General features: G+C 45.8%; 1 protein-coding gene across 1 annotated transcript in view; it reads right to left on the bottom strand.

Annotated features, from left to right (window-relative positions):
- WHSC1L1 (Wolf-Hirschhorn syndrome candidate 1-like 1) overlaps positions 1 to 17,694 on the bottom strand; it is a 125,680-nt gene that overhangs the window by 97,693 nt on the left and 10,293 nt on the right. Inside the window, exons 2-4 of the mRNA XM_018572617.1 lie at positions 6,804 to 6,966; positions 5,790 to 5,795; positions 5,489 to 5,643 (exon numbers count right to left, since the gene is read on the bottom strand). Coding sequence (XP_018428119.1) covers positions 5,489 to 5,643; positions 5,790 to 5,795; positions 6,804 to 6,966 — 324 coding nt within the window. The remainder of the gene's footprint in view (positions 1 to 5,488; positions 5,644 to 5,789; positions 5,796 to 6,803; positions 6,967 to 17,694) is intronic.

Here is a 17,694-nt window from a genome sequence, read left to right as displayed (position 1 = left end):
TCCTCTATAGCTGGTGGTATTCTGCATTGTGCTGTATAATGTACTATTGCTGGGTTTTGTAGTCCTCTATAGCTGGTGGTATTCTGCATTGTGCTGTACAATGTACTATTGCTGGGTTTTGTAGTCCTCTATAGCCGGTGCCATTCTGCATTCATTGCTGTATAATTTTACACTTTTTATTATATTGCACACCACACTTTTGTTTTCTTTTTTACTTCCACCGCTCCAAGCTTGCTCCTGTGATGGACTACACTCAATACAAACTAGTAGTCCATCACTGGAGCCATTTTTTAGAATGTATTTTATGTTTTATCCGATTAATCGAACTTAATAATCGGCTAACTAATCGATTTTGAAAATAATCGTTAGCTGCAGCTCTACTTGCATGATGGTATGTCTGAGCCACCTAGACATGGTGCAACTAGAAGCCAGGGGAGCCCTTACTGGCCCCTTCCAGAATGACAAAAAAGGGAATCCATCCTTAGGAATGAAAAAGTGGCAGAGATATACACTCACCGGCCACTTTATTAGGTATACATGTTCAATTGCCTGGTAACACAAATTCCTAATCAGCCAATCACATGGCAGAAACTCAATGCATTTAGGCATCTAGACGTGGTGAAGACGACTTGCTGAAGTTCAAAACGGAGCATCAGAATGGGGAAGAAAGGGGACTTGAGTGACTTTGAACGTGGCATGGTTGTTGGTGCCAGACGGGCTGACCTGAGTATTTCACCAACTGCTGATCTTCTTGGATTTTCACACACAACCATCTCTCGGGTTTACAGAGAAAGGTCCGAAAAAGAGAAAATATCCAGTGAGCGGCAGTTGTGTGGCTGAAATGCCTTGTTGATGTCAGAGGTCAGAGGAGAATGGGCAGACTGGTTTGAGATGATAGAAAAGCAACAGTAACTCAAATAACCTCTCGTTACATCCGAGGTATGCAGAATACCATCTCTGAACGCACAACATGTCCAACCTTGAATCAGATGGGCTACAGCAGCAGAAGACCACACCGGGGCCACTCCTGTCAGCTACAGTAAGAACAGGAAACGGAGGCTACAATTCGCACAGGCTCACCAAAATTGGACAATAGAAGATTGGAAAAACGTTGCCTGGTCTGATGAGTCTCCATTTCAGCTTTGACATTCAGATGGTCAGGTCAGAATTTGGCATAAACAACATGAACGAATGGATCCATCCTTCCTTGTATCAACGGTTCAGGCTGGTGGGGTAATGGTGTGAAGGATATTTTCTTGGCACACTTTGGGCCCATGATGGAACAAAATCTCTGAGGAATGTTTCCAACACCTTGTTGACTCTATGCCACGAAGAATGAAGGCAGTTCTGACGGCAAAAGGTGGTCCAACCCGGTACTAGCAAGGTGTACCTAATAAAAGTGGCCGGTGAGTGTATACTCGAACAGCCTGGACTACCTTTAAACAGGGGAGGGAAATCTCCTTCTTGTGAACTAGAGCAGAGCACAAAGAGGTAAGGACAATGTCATGATTAAGGTGAAATGCAGGGATCACTTAGCTAAGTCGGTCTAGGCCTCAAAACCAGTTTGTCCATATGAAGAACCAAAAAGGATTGCTTGCAGAATAAAGCTGCCAGTTCTAGCCGGGGCGATAGCGACAAAGAAATGACCTTCTGAGTCAGAGCAGAGAAAGGGATGGCTCTGATAGGGTCAAATGGGGGCTTCCAATCTTCACACAAAAACAGGGTGTAGGAAACGTTTTGGTGCAGTTAGGGACCCTGTAGGACCCAAGGCCAGAGGCAGTACTGGCAGAAGCAACAGGCTTTGAGGTGTGGTGTTGGGTTTTCATCTGAAGGCTTGGAAGCAGCCAAGGTTGCAAGTAATCAGGCAGTGAATTTGCAGGGGAAGGCACGTTTTGCAGCTTCTGAAGTCAAGGTCAGAGATAAACTGGGCAATCCGTGACATAACTAATTGCATGACTGTAGTAAAAATCTCTTTCAAGAGGGGAGCAGGCCAAACAACTCCGGACGGGGCCAGAGAGGACTTCGAGGAGGGGAAAGATTCCAACACTAACAGACAAGACTCCTCTCTACAAACATTAACACTACCACGGAGTGCGCTGCAGGCAACCAGAAACCCTTCAGTGGATAGTATGCCCGGAACGCCCGATACAGCCCTGGGCCCACAATCAGAAGACATGCAAGTGTGCCAAAAGGAGAATTCACGACAAGCTGATGGGAAAAGTGGAATTCAAAACAGTGTGACCAGTCAGAATGGCCCACTCCAAAAGGTGATTCTTCTGAGACAGAGCAAGCGCAGAGGCAATGCTAAAGGCTCTGGACCTAGAAAACGCTCTGCGGCTAACTTAGCCAGAATCAATCTGGAAAGCGCTGAAGAGGTACACAGTGCCCGAGGGTCACTTCCGGGTTCACTCCCGAATGTCTAATCAAGTGGGGTCCAAGACTGAGGAGGACTGTGTCTGGTAGCTGCCTGCATCTACAAGAAGCTAAATCTTGATTGAAGAGAAAAAGTGGCTAGAGAAAAAGTCCTAATTCAGTGGAGCTGAGGGAAGAAGTCCATTCTCATAGGAGACATGCAAAAACTGAGACATGCTGGTAGTAGGAGGGGTTATCCCAGGGCTGACCTACAGTTTTTTGCTTGTCAATGTCCTATACTCCTGTAGAGAACAGTATAACCCGAAGGTTTATGACTTCCTGTGTCCCTCAATAGACAAGAAAGAAACACACATCTCTCTTCCTGCCAATTAGGTGTTCTGTACATTGCTTTTGTATAGAGAGCTGCCAGAAATCTTCTTCCCCGCTTGTGTGAATGGCTCACTATTTTCCCTTAAAGTGACATTACACCCTCAGATTTTTTAACATAAACCAATAATTAGGGATGCCCAGATACTTTTCGAGTACCAGTGCAGATACTTGGCATTTTCATGATAACTACCAGCGGTTGCAGCGGTTGCAGCTGGGACCTGGCTCTGGTGCTCCACCTCTGTCCTGAAATCATTAGTCTGTATTGTTTTAGAAAAACTGTCACATGACTATAAACAAAAATGTATCAGTACTCCTACTTGTAAGTACTCGGCAAGTATCAGTACTCGCAAAACTGGTATCTGTGCATCCCTTTATTTATATTTATAAAAACAAAATCGTACATTAAAACAGAGATGTACAAATCCCAGGAGCTCCGTGTGCTCCTTACACATGACAGCAGCCTCCTAATTTTTGAATTTTTCTCTAGTCTAGTCTTGGAGCTCAAAAGTATCGGTACATGTACTCCTACTTGTACCGAGTACTGTACTTGGTATCTGTGCAACCCTACCAATAATGTAATGTGCGCCTTACTGTAATCCATGGTAGTTCCCTTCTCTTTGCTGCTCTTCCTTTTAAATCCTCATGTCTTCTCATGCTGGGAGAGAACTTCCCTTTGCAGCTGAGTGCCTCTTCCTGTAGTGCTGGCTCAGGTTGTGAACCTACACACAGACACCATGTATCCATTCCAGAGACAAGGCAGTCTTGCTGCAAAACAGAAGTTCTCCCCCAGCATGAGAAGACATGAGGATTTAAAAGGAAGAGCAGCAAAGAGAAGGGAAACAACCATGGATTACAGTAAGGCGCACATTACAGTATTGTTTTATGTTAAAAAATCTGTGGGTTTAATGTCACTTTAAGTCTGAACTGTCAGATTTCAGGTATCCTCTGGAATAGGAGTTTTATTTTTAGTGAGTTACTCTAGAAGACTCCAAGGGTTGCTTTTTTGCTTATAAAACTGAGATTGCACCGAAGGTCACCAGCCCACCAGAATGAGAGCGCAATTTAGCAAAATTCCTTTATTTGAAGGAACATTGCCATTCAAAAGCTAGCACTTTCGGGGGCCACACAGGGTCCCCTTCATCATGCTCAGAATGACTGTAAGGAGAGCAACAAGATATCTATTCATTACTTATATACTGAGGTTAGACTGTCCCTTGCAGACATGAGAAGAAAGGACATAGTGAAACAATTAGCAATTTCTTCATGACACAGAAAGCTTCCTTGCAATCCAATTGTTTTTTTCTCAACAAAACTGGAGTTACATTATAACCAGCATATTGTACACCAGGGCTCAAAATTTACACTCGCCTGCTCGCATTTGGCGAGTAAAGATAAGGTGAGGGCGGAAATTTGAGTCTCCAAGTACCGGTCCGCGGGCCAACTCTGGCCCGCGAGCCGCTACTATGTGGCCCGCAGCCAGCTGACATGTCAGGCACACGGTCGCAGACCGCGTACCTGACTTGTGGCAGCAGCTCCACGGTCTGCATCTGTGTCGGATGCAGACCGCAGCTCCTGTCAGCTCTGGCTTCCTTCAGCCGGAGCTCTGACAGTTCTGAGCTCCGACCGAAAGAAAGAATGTATGTGAGCAGGATCGCTCCCTGGTTATCTGGGGGTGATAGTGAGGTCTGCTGCAGACTTTACCAATCACTCACAGATAACCAGCGATCTTATGGTGGGGGGTGTATTATTTTTTGTGTGCGGGGGGAATTTTATTATTATATTTGTGCAGGGGGGGCGGTAGGTGTAACATTGTTGAGCAGTGTATTATTGTGCTTTAAGCTGCCCATATACCTTACAACCAACGGACGACTTTCATTGTGCGATGGTTGTAAGGTCATTAAAATCTCGTACGCTCTGCCCATCTTGGACAGGCAGATCGTACTTGCGATCATCGCAAGCCCTCCCCGCTGAGGGGAGGGCTTTCGATGATTGCAGTGCTGAGCGAGCAGTGTGTGATATCGTACGATAATCGGCAGGTGTATGGACACCTTAAGTGTATGTGTATAATAGGCCCCATTCACACTTACAATATATTTCAGGTGTGATTAGAGATTCCTGTGTCAGGAACTTGCGTTTTCCTGCAGCAGGAATCCCTAATCTGCCGTTTACAAGCGGCAACTATCATAAGATTATTTAAGAGGGTTTGTTTAGGGACGGAGTTAAGGCCAGGGCGGAGTTAAGGCCAGGGCAGGGTAAGGGTTTCCATGTTCTCCCTGAGCTTGTGTAGGTTTCCTCTCATACCCCAAAGACATGCTGGAAGGTTAATTGGCCTTGTATGTATGCATGCCAATTTTTGGAATGTGGTATCCAACACTCTCATAGATTTGGCTTCAAAGGATTTGGCAGATTTGGCTTCAAAGGATAAGTTCAATGCTTAGTGGCATTGTACCACTGGGGGGTCCCCGGTTCAAATCCCGGGCAGGACACTATCTGCAAGGAGTTTGCATGTTCTCCCTGTGCTTGTGTAGGTTTCCTCGCAAAGACATGCTGGAAGGTTCATTGGCCCTGTATGTGAGATAGGGACCTTACATTATAAGCTCCTTGAGGGCAGGGACTGATGTAAATGTGCAACTATGTAATGCGTTGCGTAAATTGTCGGCACTGTATAAATACCTGGAATAAAATAAATGGTGTAAATACACAATATTTTACACTATAGTCATGTGACATCTAAGCCAAAGCGTACCTTGAGCCTTTCTGACTGGTTAACTACTTTAGCAGCATCTTCAGCCGCCAGTAGCTCATACTGTTTCCGCCCTCGGTATTCCCGCATGCGCTTCTCGTGTATCCAGGCTCTTTCCGGCTCGTTGCTGAAAAACTGCACATGGTATTCACGAGCACCTGTTACGGAGAATGTAAGATAATAAGGTTTCAGTTTCCATATTATAAATTAACTATAACCTAATGTTACGAGTAATCTATGCATAGCCATATGAGCCATTATTACATAGTACATTATTATTGCACAAGTAGAAGAGGAACTTTACTCTTATCTTTAAAATGAGAACAAAGACACCTTTAGAAATGTTCAGTAATGACAATCTACACAAAGATACTTCTAGATAATTGCCGGCTTTGTATTCTTTACATTCCTTATTTCTCTTTTCTTCCCATTATTCTCACAGTGGCCATGTTTACTAAGGGCAGATCAATCCATCTCCCTTTACTTCCTGGAACATGTGACTAGGACATGTGATCATGCATATCATCTCAGGGGGGGAAAATGCCTTTCCCTGAGATCTCGTGAGATTACAGATGAGATTTCCCAGCAATGATCTGCTGATGTAACCTTCCCAGGATGCAAGGTTTAGGCACATTACATCACTAGTGCCCAAGAGGACCAGGAAGTGGAAAACCAGTAAATGTAAGTAAAAGCAAAATATGTTGAATGTGAGATGATTTCTTATCCGCATGCAGAGCTGTATGCTGATGTGATTATTAGTGAAAGGGGGTAAAACTAAGCATTAATGTAGAGTTCTGGAAACAGTCACTCCAATATATAAGAGTCCTAGATTTAAAAAAAACACTTCCCGTCCCCCATCGCAACCACTGTGAACGCTGAGGTAATGGTTTGAAAACGCATGCTTCCTTAGGGCCCCCAAAGTGGACAAATGCATAACAATGCCTAGGGACTTCATCACATGATCTCCACTGTGGGCGGAGCATCAGAGTTCAGACAAAACTGCCTCTCTACTTGGATCTGACTGAACATCAGTTCTCAAGCATCCCATGGCCAAATGCTAAGGGATATGATCACATGACTGCCAACCAATGGGAGCCCAAAGCATTTTCTGCAGCGTAAGAAAGAATTACCAACATTTGTTCATTTTGTAATTACAACTAATTATTATGTTCAGGTGTCACTGTGGTCAGGACAGGAAGGGAGTTTTTTTTCACTCTAGGTCTTATAATTGTTAGGAAATCTACTGATTGTCTAATTTGCTTGCTCAGCTCTGAAAAAAATTCTATAATTGCCATCACAATGTGTCAGTCTGACTTACCTCTGGAATTGATCTTGCTGTGCACATGGAGCTGGGGGTCACAGGACACCATACAGGGCCACCAAGGGTACGTTCCCACCTTAGACCAAACCAAGTCTCCTACATGAAACCAGACGCCAGTCCTGACCTCAGGAGATAATGGAGAAATCGGGTTCTGTTCAATCTGAAAACATAAAATAGGTTCAGCCGCTCAGATGATATTATCTCTACTACTACTACTACTACTATTATTATTACATAGTATTTATATAGCGCCAACAGTTTGCACAGCACTTTACAATATAAGGAAGACATTACACTCACAATACAATTCAAGACAAGACGGTAAGGAGGGCCCTGAGGGCTTACAATCTAAAAGGGAGGGGCCAGTGATACACGAGGAGGTACTACTTCTACTACTACTCAATCTTCTCAATGCTGCATACAAAAAGGGAAAGCTACATTCCAGGTTTAACTTTGTATCTGTGAGTTAAAGTACCATTTTTCCATATTTTTAATAACTCTCAAAGTGGTAAAATGCAGAGACAACAATGTCATATACTTTATCATAGCAGTCCTTAGAACGGCCTTCCTAAACCTTTTTACAGGGTATATAGTTCCGTTCTGAGGACTGCTATGAGGAACCCTTGAAAGAAATTGGAGGTCTCAATGAACCCTTGCTGAAAATTATATCTACATGTTATGTTAACATATCATGACCAGTAAACTGTGGAAAGTTTCAAACAAATGAATAGATAATATGGCATACCTAGAATATTTGCCACCCAGAGCCAACTAGTTTACAACATTTCCTTGTCAATAATAATGATGAAAAAGAATTCACAATATAATAATGGCTAGTAAAGATTGGTGGTCAGAGGAGAACTGTCCCCTTACATTGGTGGTCAGTGGAGAACTGTCCCCTTACATTGGTGGTCAGAGGAGAACTGTCCCTTTATATTAGTGGTCAGTGGAGAACTTTCCCCTTACATTGGTGGTCAGTGGAGAACTGTCCCCTTATATTAGTGGTCAGTGGAGAACTTTCCCCTTACATTGGTGGTCAGTGGAGAACTGTCCCCTTACATTGGTGGTCAGAGGAGAACTGTCCCCTTACATTGGTGGTCAGGTGAGAACTGTCCCCGTACATTGGTGGTCAGAGGAGAACTGTCCCTTTATATTAGTGGTCAGTGGAGAACTTTCCCCTTACATTGGTGGTCAGTGGAGAACTGTCCCCTTATATTAGTGGTCAGTGGAGAACTGTCCCCTTATATTAGTGGTCAGTGGAGAACTGTCTCCTTACATTGGTGGTCAGTGGAGAACTTTCCCCTTACATTGGTGGTCAGAGGAGAACTGTCCCCTTACATTGGTGGTCAGTGGAGAACTGTCCCCTTACATTGGTGGTCAGTGGAGAACTGTCCCCTTACATTGGTGGTCAGAGGAGAACTGTCCCCTTACATTGGTGGTCAGTGGAGGACTGTCCCCTTACATTGGTGGTCAGTGGTGAAGTGTCCCCTTACACTATCCATGGTCACTATAATATGCAGGTAACCGAAAGTTGTGGGGTAATGACCACACTGTCTACAGTCACAAGATGCAGATGACAGGAGGTTGTGGGGTCATGGCTGCACTGTCTACGGCCACCATAAGATGCAGATGGCAGGAGGTTGTGGGGTCATGGCTGCACTGCCTATGGCCACCATAAGATGCAGATGGCAGGAGGTTGTGGGGTCATGGCTGCACTGCCTATGGCCACCATAAGATGCAGATGGCAGGAGGTTGTGGGGTCATGGCTGCACTGTGCACGGCCACCATAACATAGAGTTATAATTAAGTATTGTTTTTTCTAACTCAATCAAAGATTGTCCTTCTAGAGGTAACGCTTGGATCCACAGCTTCCTTTCTACTCATCACATTAAAGCATGAGCAGGGAGTCTTGAAGGGTGTGGGAACCCAACTTTACTTTTACAGAAAAAGTAAAGATCTGCATATAAATCCCTCTGTCTGGATCTGTTGATTGTTGATTAATAAACATTCTCATATACATTTTTATACCAAATCCTCAGTTTGTGCATCTGTAGCCAAAAATAGGGATGCATGCAGACCCCCCTTCAGGTATTTAATTGCCATACGTGTCCTTGAGAGATTCAACCTACTTTTCATGGTGACCACTCTCATTTAGATAAAAAAGGGATGAGAAATCCAAAATATGTCCCCAGTAGTGGTGAGGGGTAAATCTTTCAATGGAGACACCTATGTCTAAAAGGGTTATTCCCCTCACTTCCTGTTGCACCTCCAGGGACAGGCATTAAAGGAGAAATATAGGGACATTATAATATACTCTTCCCAATACTTAGAGCCGGTGTGTGACTCTGCAGCCGTGCTGACTCTATAGATCGAGAGCTGAGCGATCACAAGCCGCTGAGCACTCACGTTCTTCTCCCTGCAGAGAGCAGTGACTGTCACTCACCGCTCCCTGCAGGGATTCCCCCCTTGGTTCCACCAGAGCTCATTGAAGGAACATAAAGGTTGCACAGCTGGTTCTGGCTCTAGGGAGGCAGAGCCAGCTGTCAATCAGGCAGCAAGTGGATTCCAACAATATTGTTGGGATCTTTCCCAGCTGCAGTGCGGCTCTGCGCTATCAGCATATAGCATGCAATAGCCCGCTATATGCTGAGTTTTGGGTCACAGGAGGACATTAATAAATGTCCTTCTGTAACCCTATACACTGAGTGGCCAGATTATTATGACCACCTGACGTTTGTAGGCAAATTAGCTATAATTTGGTGCTGAAGTTGCTAGAGGGCCAGACCATTATAAATAGGGAAGCAGGTTGGTTACCACGACAGTAGAAGTGATTTCTGAAGATACGGGGAAACAACGCGATGTAACAGCCTTTGAACGTGGGATGATTGTTGGCGCTCGGAGCCTCCTTTCAACATCTCGTGGAGTCACGAGGCGGCCCAATGAAGTACTGATGGGGTGGTCATAAAAATCTGGCCCCTCAGTGTATGCTCAATGGCCAAAAAACATTTGGCCATAGTTCTCTTTTATCTACTCTATCCTTTTTTTACCGGCTTTAGATATACTTTAATAAGATGGTTTCAGCAAAACATTTAGGATCGGGGTGCAAATAGCATAAGGCTCATTTTGTAACTGTAATGTCTTCCTTATATTGTAAAGCGCTGCGCAGACTATTGGCGCTATATAAATACTATGTAATAATAATAATAAGGCAAAATGACAACAGGACACAAATACATTTCAGATTATCTTCAGCTGAAGGGAAACATCTGCAGCTTCTCCCGGCTCCTCTACTCAGCATCTGGACACCATTAAAGCGGAACTCCAGGAACAAATACATCCTTATAAATTCTTCACCGCTCGAGTCAGTTTTCTCTCTAAACCCCCCACGAGTCCCAGAGTGGTCTTCTTTAGTTTCAACAATGCCTCACTTCTACATGTTATATCGTTTAGGTTTTGTAGTCTACCCTAAGGTATTCCACATTGGTTTTTTGGGGGGACAGATAGGGCTTTAATTTGGCAGCAAATTTAGATACATATATTTTTATTTTCTTGATTTTTATTGAAAATAAATACTACTAAAAAAAAGGATTCGCTTGTAATTTTCCCGAAGGCAATGTTGCTAATGTAGTTTGCGCACCTTTATATATTAATCCTAAAATATAATCAATGATAAATTCTGCTGATTGAAGTGATATTACACAAGTGTAACATTTATGTAACGTAGTGGGATAGAAAAGATAAAAAGACCCTACGCGGTTTACTTTATTCCCATTTCAAAGCTACTTTGCAACTCTCCACATTTTGGGCCTGAAAATGACTTAAAACCCCCCAAGAGTTATATGTTTGCTGAAAGCCAAGAGCCCGTAGAATAAAATAACGGCACTTGCAAATTATTACGTCGCTTGGTATTAGAGCAGCTCTTTATCAAACCCAAAATGTTAAAAAAAAAAATACACTTAAAGGAGAACTATGGGGTTAAGGCTTTTCCCCATAGTTCTCCTTAGGGTAACGGGAGGACACAAACTAGCATCCTCCCGTCACCCTAAGCTCAGTATATAGGGAGCTACAGCTCGCGGTATACTGAGACGCCGCAGCTGAAGCGGATCCTGATAATTATGTCTGGATCCGCCCGGCTGCGTGACTGACAAATGGCTCTGCCTATCTAGAGGCAGAGGCAGAGCCAGCTGTACCCGCCCCCTCCCCCGTCTGTTCCACCAGTCAGCGCTGGCGGATCGGAGCGGGGAGGGGGGAATCCAGCCCCTCCCCTGTCACGGCAGAGCTGTGACAGGATCGAGAAGTGAGCGAACGCCGGTATGTGTTCGCTCACCTCCCGATCTACTGAGTCGACCTGTGACAGTCTCATTGTCACAGGTCGGCTAGAACTATGAGGTGAGTGAAAAGCACCCCCCTCAGGCCCCGTTCACATTGAGCGATTTATCGCGCGGTAATTCCCGCGCGATATCGCTCTTCAATGCTTTGCAATGGGGCAAAGGGTCCTGCTGTCATGGGTCGTGTGTGGCTACAGCAGGACCCTTTTTGGAGCGGCTTTTGCCGCGATTCAATGCTTTTTGATGCAAGCATTTGTGCGATATCACGCAACAAATCGCGTGATATCGCGCAAAATGCAAATCGCGCGCGCCAAGTGTGAATGGGCCCTCATAGTTCTCCTTTAAAAGAGAACTGTGAGGTAACCTGTTTATCCCATAGTTCTCTTTATGGTCACGGGAGGACATATACTAACCTTCTCCTGTGACCCAAAGCTCAGTATATAGCTGCTATTGCGAGCTATATACTGAGACCGCCGCAGCCGGGACGGATCCCGACATTACTGTTGAGATCCACCCAGCTGGCTGATTGACAGCGGGCTCTGCCTATCTAGAGACAGTGCCAGATGTGCCAGCCTCTTCCGCGTCCATTCCACCAGTCAGTGCTGGAGGATCGGAGGGGGCACGGGGGAATCCCTGCGGGGGGTGGTGACTGACAGTCACACCACTCTGCAGGGAGATGATCGAGAAGTGAGCGAGCGACGGTATGTGTTCCCGATCTATATAGACGACCTGTGACATTTTCAATTTCACACGTCGGCTCTAACTATGAGGAGGAGTGTAAATCACTCACCTCATAGTTCTCCTTTAAGTTAATTTTAGTGCACAAAAACACAATATAATACACAATATGTGGGTAAAATATAAAAGATGAGGTTGTGCCAAGTAAATAGACACCAAACATGTCAAGCTCAAAAATTGCATGCGCCCATGAAACGGGGACAAAATACGCTCCCCCACACTGTCCACAGGTGACACTTTGAAAGCCCCATGCAGGTCTTCTTAGAATTACCCATGAACATTGGTCCTAAAGTTATTGCTCTCACTCTGTCACATGAATAACATGTGTGGCGCAATCTGTGTTTTTGTACGTAGGCACACCCGATGCATGTTTGCATTAGAATGCACGCGTTTACGGGGGCAGGAGATTTTTTGAGTATTTTTGCATTTTTTTAACTTTATTTTTTTTAAACTTGTTTTATTAACTTCAATGCTGCCACATAGCGGGGCTCACAATCCCCCTATGTGATATCATATTAGTGGTGACAGGTTCTCTTTAAGACAATAAATACTTTTCCTTGTTGCACTCCTTACTGAAAATGTCCGGGGGGGAGGGCGGTGCTCGCAGTGACTGTGGGAGAGGTGACACTAGGGGTCTAATAGACCTCTAATGTCACCTTAAAGAGAACCTGCAATATGTGGAAATGCCACCAGCACACCCTTGTGATGAGGGGGGGGTGCTGCAAATGTTGCTGCAAAGCTAATATGTTAAAAACAGCTCTTTCGGGGGCCGTGCAGGGTCCCTTCATCAGGCTTAACGTTGACCCATTTGGTTTTGCATTTGGTCAATGCTAAGACTGATGAAGGGACCCTGTGTGGGCCTGAAAGCGCTTGTTTATATGACAAGGAACTTCAGAACTTCAAATAAATGAACATTTTGCTATCCTAAAAGGATTTTGGTGTGCTGGTCACATTTCTACATATTTGCGGCGACATTCGCAGTGACTGCGAGCACCCCCCCTCATTACAAGGGTGTGCTGTTGACATTTCCACATAGTGCCGGTTCTCTTTAAGGTGACATTAGAGGTCTATTAGACCCCTAGTGTCACCTCTCCACTTCAAAGCAGGCGCAGATCGTGCTTGAATAGCTTCTTCCCTGGCTTTTTTAGCCAGGGAATGACAGCTGAGGAACTGGAAGTGATCGCTTCCGGCTCCATTCAGAGGGGAAGAGATTGGCAAACAGATGTTGGCTGGTGTGTCTCTCTGCTTCCTGCCAACACCTTTGATGCCGGGCCCGCAGGAGGGGCAGCGAGGCCAGGAAGCAAGGCGGGGGGCTGAGGAACACTTTACCGGCCCATGGAATCGATTTGGTGGCAGCTGAGCTGCCAGAATCCCTTCCATTGTAAAGCCAACAGTCAGCTTTACACAGGGAAACACAGTCCCGGCAGCTATCTGTTTACAGGGGCCCAAAGCCAGCGCTGTAAGGGATATGGCGATGACAGGGAACGGGCAATGCTAATGAAAGGCAAATGTCATCCACATCATCCGAACTCATTGTTGCAACCTGGGGTGGAAATATATTTATTATTTATAGTATATACACCTCTATACAGCCATAGATACATTTGTTGGTACCCATACAGCTCACTGGAACAATGCTTCTTTCCCTCTAAAAAGTGATGGGACTAAAGTCAATTGTCTCGTGTGCTGTAGTCCGGCATATCTTTGGTGTGTCATTGAGCAAAGATAAATTACTGCTTATTCTACAAAGAAAATTGAAGACTGGGGGGTCCCCGATTCAAATCCCGGTCAGGACGCTACCTGCAGGGAGTTTGCATGTTCTCCCTGTGCCTGTGTGGGTTTCCTCCGGGTACTCCGGTTTCCTCCCACACTCCAAAGACATCCTGGAAGGTTAATTGGCTCTTGTCTACTAAATTGGCCCTCATATGTATGGATGTGAGATAGGGACCTTAGATTGTAAGCTCCTTGAGGGCGGGGACTGATGTGAATGTGCAGTACGTAAGCGCTGCGTATATTGTTGCCGCTACAAAAATACCTGTAATAAATAAATAAATGGCCTGGACAGATTTGTTGGTACCCCTAGAAAAGATGAGAAATTCCTGGATCAAGGTGAAATCTCAGAATGTTTTCTGCAATTTGTATCACGCGTCTTCAACCTAGTAATCAGTCAGTGTAAGGCTGGGTTCACACCTAGGCGTATCGAATATGCGCATTTGTTGCGCGCTTCGTGCCACGCGTTTTTACCGCGATTCGCTGTAAAAACAACGCGCGTTTCCAAAGGCTACCTGGCTGTATCCCAATGGATACGAGCAGCAAATACGCCCCAAAGAAGCTCCTGTACTTCTTTGGGCGTAGGGCGTTTTGCAGCGCGTTCCTACGCGCTGTAAAACGCCCAGGTGGGAACCATGCGTATGTCACAGACATACGCGTCACCCACTTGAAGTAGTTTTACCAAGAACATGGCTGCTCCTGCAGCTGTGATCTTGGTACCATTTTAAACAGCCCACGATTGCTGCTTCTGTACGGGTGCCGGATCGCTTGTACTGTGCGGCGCTGTGTGTCTCTTTCCCCCCCGTGCCGCCGGCTACCCCAGGCTCCGCTGTCCCCCATGCAGCGGAGCCCAGGGTAGGACCGGCATGGCGGGTCTCCCCTAACAGATCGGAGGGAGATCAGTAAGCTTCCAGTCGCTGATCTCCCCTCTGATCACTGGACCTGGAAGTGATGTGTATTACAACACTTCCGGTGTCACTGGGCACATTCTCCGGCTCCTAGAGCCAGAAGAAGAAACTGGGGAAGCAGATCTCTGCTCCATCAGCTATTTTGGGGTCCCTAGGTGACATTAGGGGTCTGAAAGACCTCTGATGTCTCCATAAAGAAGACCTGTCACGTTATATTTCCTATTACATAGTGGCCAGAGGTAAATTTGCTTTACAATTAAGAAGATGTGTTTGTGCCTGGAGTTCTCTTATAGAAGCACAACTCGGGACTAATGAACACGAGAGATGAACTGACACAGGACTTTTTCTGAGGGCTCTAGTGCATGAACAGAATGGTTGGGAAGAACCAGGTATGATCATTTCATTTATTATCATAGCTGACATATGAAACATAGGAAAGAACAGGCACGCATTCACACTGGTCCTAACAGGGAGTGTTCCACCTGTTCTTTGCAAAATGACGGCACCTGTTGCGTTTGGTATATGGTAGAGAGGCGGCTTGTTTTGTGATTGGCCAGGCAGCACCCACAGCTCGTAGAAGCAAACGGGGCGTTGTAACAAGACGACATCATGTCAGCAAGGTTGGCCGAAGTCATGCATTTAGGTAAACCCCACTGTGATAGTTTTTATGTGAAAGACAGCAAGTAATACAAGTAAAAGTTGAATAAAATGGACTTTCCCTTTAAGAAGTCTGTACACAAGGCTGCTGGACAGTCCCTTTCGAAAAGTCAAACCTCAAAAAGGTCCTATGTGTACCCAACATGTATGTCCACTGGACAGAACTTGAGAACATGTTGCTCACAACAGAAAGGGACAGGAAACAAAGGTCAAGCTGAATGGGTGGAAATCCCCAGTATTGGAGGATCATGGCTATATTGTCAGGATCCACCCCGGCTGTATGATTGACAATGGCTCTGCTGCTCAGCTGACCCCCAGAGCCAGCAGCTCCCATCCCGCCTCCTGTCATTTGCTCCAGTCAGCTTTGGAGCAGCAGAGAGGGGAGCAGGAGATCTCAGCGAAGGTGAGTTGGAAGCAGAGATGAAGAGCTGTCAGATCAGCGGTCATGTTATAGGCCAGCTCTCTGCCTCAGGGAGGGTTCACACCATAGCATTGTACTAAAGGCACCGTACCTGTGCGTTTAGCCCTATAGCACATTGTGCTGCACAGGTATTCATTTGAATGGCACCCCAGAACCTCTCAGCAGTTGGGCGTTGCAGGTCAATGAAAAAAAGGAAAGCATGCATGCCCATTGACAGGGGCATTGGGTGTCATTCAAATGTATGGCAACCCTACAGCGCACCTAGGATGCAGTGCCTTGTCCTGTGAAGTAGCAGGCCTTTATACCATGGTGTGAAGCAGCCCTTAGATTTGGGGTGGGACAACTGCAGCATAAAGAGGACACTACAGAGAGGGGATGATGATTTATTTTTATTTCTTCATAACCCCAAATTTCTCCTCTAACCAAACATGTCCCAGCCCCATCTTAAAAGAGAAGTGTCACTGACTGACCGCCAGCACTCGCACGAGAAATAACATTATGCCCAGCCAAGTGCGTTAAAAATATAATGCACGGACATGCATACACTTGGGGGTGGGGGCTTTTGTTACACTGGGTGGTAACCTGTATCCAAAAAGGACTTGGTACTAGGGATGCAACGATGCTAGTATCGGTATCAGAGCCGATACCAAGTATTTGGGTGAGTACTCGTACTCGCCCAACTGCTCCGATACCTTCCCCGATACCGGAACTTCTGGTCAGAGGAAGATTTCCCCTCACCAGCAGTGCCGTAGAAGAATAAGGAGCCGGCTTTCCGTGCAATCAGAAAGTCGGGCAGGGAGTAATGACCCGCCTCCCTGACTGGCCGGCTCTATGCTGATGCACCGGCCAATCAGCATTGAGGCGGTCAAAGTTGATTGGCTGGGAAGCCAGCTTTCCAGCCACTCAGCATGGAGCCAACTTCCTGGCCAATCAGAAAGCCTGAAGGTGGGTCATTACTGGCCGCCCAGCTTCCTGATGGCCAGGGGAGGCCGGCTCTATGCCAGCGGAAGCACCGGTATCGGCACGTACTGACACCAAAATATCAGTACTCGTACTTGATACCGAAAAACCGGTATTGGCGCAACCCTACTTGGTACCTTTATCATTTAGGCAAAAGCTGGAGACAGGATCGGACAATCACCCCCTTTAATCTTTCCAATGTATGCGTGTCATAGGTAAATACTGATGCATCGATTCGCAGGGGCAACATACAACCAAAAAATGAACACCTGTCAAATTGTACATAAGAAGCTTGCAGTAAACATTTCTCCCGGCACATTTATCTACTCTTCTGTTTCCGTAGCCATCGGCCCTGACTAGGTTGGCCTTGTGGAATAACTAAACAGTGGAAGTTCCCATGACCTCAGCCCGGGCCGGCATGTGACTGATGAGCATTAGAGCCATTCATCTGTACCATAAAAGCCACTTACAACCTGTTTACGTTCATCCCTCTAGACCTGCCGTTCATTGAAAAGTGCAATCCTTCCTGAAGCTGCCATGTTTCTGGTGTAGCATCCAGCCCACCTAACACTGGCTCCCTGCTGCACCCTTGCACAGTGCACAAGGTACCCACTGAGCCAATGGCGGCCTCTATCCTTGTATCTACTCGTTATCTCCCCCAATATGAAATGCATGCATGTTTTTTCCCCCTCACAATGGCTGGTATGGAGCTCTGCCTTCTCTCTCTCTCTCTCATTCAGAAATGCAATAGATGTGTAGCGGAGCACTCGGCCTGCAGTGTAAGACAGTATTATGTTTTACCATTACACGACACCAGCGATAGGAAAATCGGCTTCCCAGCAACTGTGGGCCTACAAATGCAACAAAGCCCTGCCAGCCAAAGCATGTATAAGGCAGGTCATGCTGGTACCTGTAGTCCCACAGCAGCTGTATATATGCGTACCTGCAGCTACAAGAAGAAAATGGACCATTTGACAACTGAGTTAATGTAACACTGTCCAAAAGACAAAACGTGGCAGCCAGAGGCAACAGTAGGTGCAAAGGAGAGAACAGACGAGCCGGGAGATTTCATTTCCACTTTTGCAGCCAAATCAGGATATCACAGT

Source organism: Nanorana parkeri, unplaced genomic scaffold (assembly GCF_000935625.1).
Source record: "Nanorana parkeri isolate BGI_ZX_2015 unplaced genomic scaffold, ASM93562v1 scaffold2086, whole genome shotgun sequence".
Lineage (NCBI taxonomy): Eukaryota > Metazoa > Chordata > Amphibia > Anura > Dicroglossidae > Nanorana > Nanorana parkeri.
Note: the sequence above shows the minus strand (reverse complement) of the source record. Positions and strands in the feature narration are given on the sequence as shown.